The 7,589-nt window shown below is 34.3% G+C and overlaps 1 protein-coding gene across 1 annotated transcript in view; it reads left to right on the forward strand.

Annotated features, from left to right (window-relative positions):
* LOC105617617 (supervillin-like) overlaps window positions 1-7,589 on the forward strand; it is a 17,057-nt gene that overhangs the window by 4,072 nt on the left and 5,396 nt on the right. Inside the window, 10 exon segments of the mRNA XM_012199172.1 lie at window positions 273-349; window positions 1,050-1,173; window positions 1,620-1,848; window positions 2,042-2,204; window positions 2,206-3,299; window positions 4,213-4,916; window positions 4,994-6,400; window positions 6,586-6,681; window positions 7,049-7,217; window positions 7,354-7,560. Of these exon segments, the coding sequence (XP_012054562.1) occupies window positions 273-349; window positions 1,050-1,173; window positions 1,620-1,848; window positions 2,042-2,204; window positions 2,206-3,299; window positions 4,213-4,916; window positions 4,994-6,400; window positions 6,586-6,681; window positions 7,049-7,217; window positions 7,354-7,560 (4,270 nt within the window).

Consider the following 7,589-nt stretch of genomic DNA (forward strand, 5'->3'; position numbering starts at 1 on the left):
TAGTCGTTAAATTAAAGGTAAACGGTACTACTACTAGTATATATATATATATATATATATATATATATATTTGTTATTATATATATATATATATATTTGTTTAATCGCTAATATATTAGGTGTGGGGCAAAAGTTCGTGGCGTTTTTCCCATTACATCTAATGGGAAAAACGCCACGAACTTTTTTCCACACCTAATATTTTATGTTATGATATACATATAAGCTGAATTCATTTGCAGAAACATATATAAATAAATCGTTTCTTTATACAGATGTAACATTATCATCTAAGAAATTACTTGGATCAGAAATTCCTGACTCTCAACGGCATAATTCATCAGCTAAGCAAGTAAGTGTATTGTATGTATTTGTAAAAAGTATAAGAAAGGTCAAATACGAGCAAATAATAAGTCATAACATAGAAACTAGTTTATTTTTATGCATTAACAACAAAGAAAATAAAAACTACCTACTTAGACGACATAGAAACATTTCGACTTCATTTAATCATCTTCAGTTAAGATAGAAAATTTTTGTAATTCTCTTTTTATTAAAATAAAAATCAAGTTCAAGATTGCAAAGCAAATAACAGTAATAGATAGACCAATAAATTTTATTTCTATCTTTTTCTTTTTTAAAGGAATATTCTTATCTATGTAATTTTGTACATAATTTTATCATATAAAGAAACATATTTCCACAAGTTATCATAAATTGTTTAAGAAATTATTAAATTTTGTTCAATGACTGACCAATGATGTACAATTACAATATATTTCTATTTATAGTGTAATACTTTTTGATAATTAAAAGAATTTTTATTTGGGGAATGTACTACTCTCTGCAAGTTACTATACTGGTTCATCACATAGCGAAAAGATTTTAAAGAGATTAACTATTTTATTTAAAATAAATTAGTCTTTAAGAATTTTCAGATTATGTATTATATATTTCTATATATATTTGTCTATGATTTAAATATCTTGTCTTTTTTTTTATTAATTCCAAGAAAAGTTTTAGCATAATGTAAAATGTATATCTATATACAGAAAAATTCCACATCCCTTGATGTCAGCATGAATTCTGTCAAGGAAAGAGATAAAGGGTACAAACGTAAATCTTATTTAAATAGATCACGTCACGTGGAAACAGCACCTGATCGTTCAAATGAAGGTAAAGAATTTATTAATGAATGTAAGACAAGTTTATTAAAATTGCAATAACAACAGAAAGATCAAGTTGTTGAATTGTTCGAAAGAATCTAAAGTATTAAATTACTAAATATCTTGGTGGTCTTTTTGAAATTTTAATATATCTTTTCAGCTATAATGTAAAAATTATGTATTGGGTTGTCCGGAAAGTTCGTACCGATTTTGAAGGAAAATGGAAACGCAGAAGATTTAAATTTTTAATTTCATTTATTATATTTAAGTCTTTTGCGGCACGAACTTTCCGGACGACCCAATACTATTAACATTTTTATTGATATTTTTATTGTTATTGTAAAGAGGAATTTTAATTGAAATATTTGAAATATGGGGCGAAGAGTAGGGGAGGGGGGGGGGAGCGTTACAACTTTCCTTATTTTAATATTCTTAATAATCTAATGAAATTGTTAGTCGAATGTAGTGAAAGACATTCCAGAAGGCAATATGTTAAACGAAGTCAGGTGTCCGAAACAGTATCTAATCCTGCTGATTCCTGTCGTCAAATGGCCAGCCTGCGTAGAAAACATATTGATTCAAAAGCTGGAACTCAGTACATCACAAAAAATCTTTCTAAAACATATTCGTCATCTTCTGTTGTGCCCGCCACGAATACAAAGCGTTCGATTGTGCAACAATCTAGGTACAGTAATATATAAATTGAGAAAAGAGTATATAAGATAAGAGTATATAAATATTAGATTTATATAGAAGATTTATAGATTTGATTAATGTTATGTGCATGTCTTTATCTTATTTTATTCAATAGTATTTTATCAATAAAAGAATAATAATGGAAGAGGAAAATGGCATTAGAAATGATTTTTGTTTTTTAGTGGTATAGATGATTCAGAGGTTTCACGCAGAGTGGACGAGTTAACAGCATTAACGCGAGCCACCATGGAACGCGTGGAGAGACTCGCGTCTGCAACCACGAGCTGTGCTAATCATTCGATTGATAACGTGCATATTGCTGCCGAGAAAGTGTCAGTGTCGCCAAAAAAAATGTATCACGCCTAAGCACACGCCAGTTTCAATACTCAAACATAAAATCGTCGATAGCGAAGCAGGCGACCGCCAAGTGTCGTCTGGCAGTTTTCATGCACCATCACCAGTAACCTTTTCGCCATCTGTCACGGAATCTGTTTCTCACAAAAGACATGGGATTTTGAAAAAACGAAGCAGCTTAGATGAAAGCGAGATATTACGTCGTCGTAGCTGTTCTCCCGACGTTTCTTTCGCTGACAACATTTACTCAGAATTTCGACCAATTTTGAAAAATCAAAGGCGATCCTCACTGGATGACATTATTAAGAGAGATCAGAGCCCTGATCAACAACCTGCCTCTATATTAAAGCGTAAATCGTCTAGGGAAGATGACAGAGAGATTCATCGATTGTCATTAGGCTCTCCAGAACCACAAAGCATCCTGAAACGAAAACTTGCAAATAGCATGCGCGCCAATAGCGTCAATCATCATGTAACAATTGCATCGGACATTGCGAGCACGAATATGAGTGGAAATATGAGCACGAGCACGAATGCAAGCTTTATATCTGAAAGTCCCGAGGGATCTGAAGTAAAACCGATATTAAAGAAAAAATATGGCAAGGAAGAACTAACCGGGAGCGACATTTCATCTCTCGAGCCTCGGCCTATACTTAAAAAGAAATCGAGTACTGAGTCAGATGAACACGAGCATGATAGGCCGAAAAAGACGATTTTAAAGTCCTCGCGGAAGAATTCGTACGAGGAAGGTAGTTACGAGACGGAGTCTTCTCCAAGGAAATTATCCGTATTGAGGAATCGAGCAAACGAAATCGAAAACGTACGCCCTATATTGAAACAATCCAGCGGTAGCCGTTATTTTGATGATACATGTGATTTAACGGCGGATTCTTTTTTGCGAAAGAGAGCGCAATCCGTAGGTCATGCACGATCTGCTAACTATGATGACTGTGTCGAGTCGCTTCGCGTATTAGCCAAACGTAGATCTCTCGAGTCCAGTTCGCCGATTGATGTGTTGCATTCTCCGACAACCACTCGTCGTTTTACAGCCGACCGGTCCGATGAAATTTCTTGTACAGCAGATAGGTATGTTTAAATCATGTTAGTCGTTGCAATGTTATAAATGTATTCTCTGGATATGTGTATTAATATCAAATATATTTCTGCATATCAACAAGATTGCTTCGTGAAATATACGACTTACTTATTCTTTTTTCGTTCTTTTTGCGAATATATAACATTACATACTTTTCTCCTGTATCACAGTTTTTAAAAGAAGCTAAGATTGTGAATCATCTTAAATGTAAGAATGCATAATTAATTTATAAATTTGATTTTTTTTGCAGAATTGTTATTATTTATATTAATATGAGAAAGAGCTTTTTGGCTACTTTCCAATTCTCACAGAAAAACATTTATTTTGATTAAACAAAGAAAGAGAAAGAGATTTTCTATTTCTTTTTTTAAATGATATTTTTTTTATATGATTATGTAAATGTTAATCATAATATAAATTTTTCCTTAAATTTTCATTATACGAACAAGCTTTAGAGGTTTATTTACTCAAATCCAAATTTAAAAATGTACTTTAACTACTTTCTGTACTCTAGCCATATTTAATTATTCGCGTACAAGCGACGTCTCTGTTTAATTTTCTTTATATCAGAAAAGAAATTCAGTCAAATTACGCTTTCTTATATGAGAAAAAAAAAATTCATTTCACGATACAACATTAATTTTTGCAATTGCTGCAGTGATGCATGAGTTTAGTGGGGCTTTGATCCCGTGCCAAGTTTAATTATAGACCATCTAACAATTCTCAAAGCTACCAGAAATTGGAGATAGTCGTGTGCAACGTATTTATGAATAAACAACTCGTAGGATTGTCTTGATTTAAAAAAAATATAAATATATATTAGGTGAATTTATTGAGTTTATAAGTTATTATATAATACTAGTGTATTAAATACACATATATATACATATATGTTTCTTACAGCTCTGGTGTAATTAAAGAAAGTAAATTACCGTGCCAGACATCCAGTAAAAAAATCAAGCAAGTTACGAATGGTATGGAAGAGAAAAATAAAATAGATTCACATGTACATTTTATGAAAATTGATGGCAATGCGGTACAAACTCAGCCGACTGACAAGAAAGAAGCGATAGAAGAAGGGCAAGATGCCCAGAGTGTTTACGAAGATTACACCGCTATTTGTCGTAGCAACAGTGTATCGAAAATGACACAACACTTTAAAGTTCTGCAAGAAAAAGCAAATGCGACTGCGGAGAACAGTTCTCAACGCGTACCTCAGCAGAAATTATCACGCGGCATTCAACGTTATCGTGAACGCAAGATACAGAGCAGCGAGAGATTCAATACTCAACCGGTAACTTTTGAAGAAGTGCGCGAGGCGGTCTTACAGAATCAGCGCAATACCGCAACATTGATGAATGCAGAAACAACCGATAACGAGCCTGAACCGTCCAAGCTAAGCTTGGCTGAACGTGTGCGACTTTTTAATCAAAAGATTGCGACTACAGAAACTGCCGCGAAAAACGCCACGTATCAGGAAAAGTTTATTCAAAGAAGACGACAGTCAACCCGTTATAGAACGCAACCTGTAACATCTGAGGAGGTTCAAGTGGCGTCCCGGATATCACCGTTGAACGTAAATCACAAGATTCAAACCTTGATTGAAGGTATGTATTTGTTCGAAATTATTTGTACTGGATTATCAAAATTATATGCAACAATTAATTTATTGTTTTAACTTAAGGAAACTTAAAAAAGGAATGTCGACGATCGCTTTATTCGCCACCGCTTGCAATAGCGTCTCAGCATGATGTACCAAAAAGTATTCTAAAGTCATCCGCTGGTTATACACAAAATCTGTCGCGTGCCAAAAGTCCGGAACTCCGAGGTATGAAATTGATAAAATCTGTACTTAAGAAAGAATTTGAAGAATCGGAGCAACCGATAGTATTGCCGAGTTCTGAGGTGTATCCTCGTTCTATTTTAAAAAGTAATGTTTATTCGAAATCCATTCAGACAACGAATGTTGTTGACGCAGCAATATCAAGAAGCGAACGAGGTTTATGTACTATTGAAAATCAAAATTTCAACAGCGAAACTGCTAAATTTTCCGAGAAATTAGATTCTTTCAATGTAGTGACTGATCCTGATATGATGCGAGATTCTTGCGATGAGATGCGAGCAACTGTTTCTAAACAAAGCGATAATATGGATAACAAAGCCGCAGTGCCTTTCCATAAAGCTGTATTATTTCAGGATGAAGAAATCTTATTGGCAGATGTAAATAATTCCAAAATTGATAAAATATTTAGTAGTGCATTAGAAAGACGCAATAACGAGAAGCACGACAATTCGTTGGCGAGTAAATCACACCAGGTGTTAAATGTCAGCAATGACAATAATGATAGTGACAATAAGGATGACGAAAATGATAACGAGAAGAACGAAAACGATATTGATCGAAAAGAAGAAAAGTTGGCAGTGAAAATTAAGAAGACTGACGGTGACGATGACAATGACGATGACGACAACGACAACAATGACAATGACGACGATAACGATGACGATAACAACAACGATAATGACAACGACAATCACAAGCTACGCAATATTATTGTCAAAGAAAAGTTGTCTAGTGTCACACAATGTTCCATTAATTCATTAGCCAAAAGTATTAGTCAACACTCTCTAAGTGAGGAGAGGTGGAAACAGCAACGTGGTTTGCCACTCCCGGGACTGTGTCGTAGCGCGACACAGGTGATAGCGTCGATAGAAACAAGCGAAATTCCGAGCGTGAGTATCGCGGATCGGTTGGCTGCGCTACGTCATAGCGGTAACACGAACTGGAAACGACGTGTGGCCGGTGCTAAAGTTGACGAATCATGCGACAATTCATTACTCAATTTGGAAGACAGTACAATCAAGTCGGGCGTGTTGGCCAACTGTATCGAGAAACTGGAATCTGCTGCAGAAGGTTGGAAGAGTAGAATCGTAGAACCTGATGCAGTCAACTTTACTGTTGCTGGCAAAATGAAAGTAACTCCATTGAAAGATGTCAGTTCGCCATTCCTCACGGAAGCTACAGCAAACATTTCAAACCAGAAGAAGAAAGTTCCGCGCCCGCAATGGTTTAAAATGAGGAAGGATAAAGGTGAGCCTTTTTACACTCGAATGAAATACAACAGAATTTTAAAACACATTTACAAAATGTTTCAAAAAATGTTTAAACAATTATCTTCTAGGATCTGTCAAAGATAGTAGATCGTGTTTTAAATGTCTAGATTGCAAAGGTATTGTATTTTCTGTATGATATTCATCATATATTTATCTTTTCAGAATGTAATAACGATGCGGTATCCCCTACCAGTTCATCCAAAGATTTATCTTCTACCACGCACATAAATTTTTCTGAGTCGATTAGCGGTGACAGCGGTTAGTAGTTAAAATCGTATATTTTATTTTACTGATTATCTGTGTTATCTCAAAAAGATACTGATAGAAGAGTATGTAGAAAATTTCTATAAATTGTTATGGCTGCATTCGGTTTGAACATTTTCAGCGCTTCTATTCTTTATGTTTCATGAATGTTTAATGAATGATAAAGATGAACAGAATGATAATTATAAGCATTTAAAGTGCACGAGCGTCCAAACCGAACGCAGTTAATATCTTCACAAGATAGCTCGTGATAAGATTGCGATAGCGATCCCCAATTAAACAGCGCAAGCACAAAAATGTAATCGCAAAAAATGCTTATTTAGTTTATTGGTTCATAAATTTGATTTATTCTAATTTGTAGATGAAGAATGTAAAACAGAGCACGTCTTGTCGCCAAGTGTTTCAATACCTAAAATAGACGATGAAACGTTCACCTCTTTCTTTAGCGGTGTGTCACTGGAAAAGTGTGAAACCGAGTGTCTTGACTTAGATGAAAGCGACTTCGATATAATCACACCACGATCTGAATTGTAAATTTTTGCTTTTACTATTTTACAATCGTATAAAAATGAAAAAGAAAAAAAGGAAAGCAGGAAAAAATTCAGAGAACTTTTCAAAAGTATTTGTACGCAAATATAGCTACAATTTAAATTAATTTCTTGGCAGATTAGTACAAAAGCGGAATATACAAATGCAACGTCGACGAGCCACATCAAGAAATCCTCTTAAAGTTCTCGCTGCACGCACTGATTTGAGATCGGAATACACTGAAATTCGTACAAATATACTCACGAGAACGGCAACGAACTTTAATATGAAAAGATGTGAGTGTATCCGGGATCCTCTGTCATATCTTGTATTAATTGTGACTCTATATATATATATATATATATATATATATA

The sequence above is a fragment of the Atta cephalotes genome (genome assembly GCF_000143395.1).
Source record: "Atta cephalotes unplaced genomic scaffold scaffold00013, whole genome shotgun sequence".
NCBI lineage: Eukaryota > Metazoa > Arthropoda > Insecta > Hymenoptera > Formicidae > Atta > Atta cephalotes.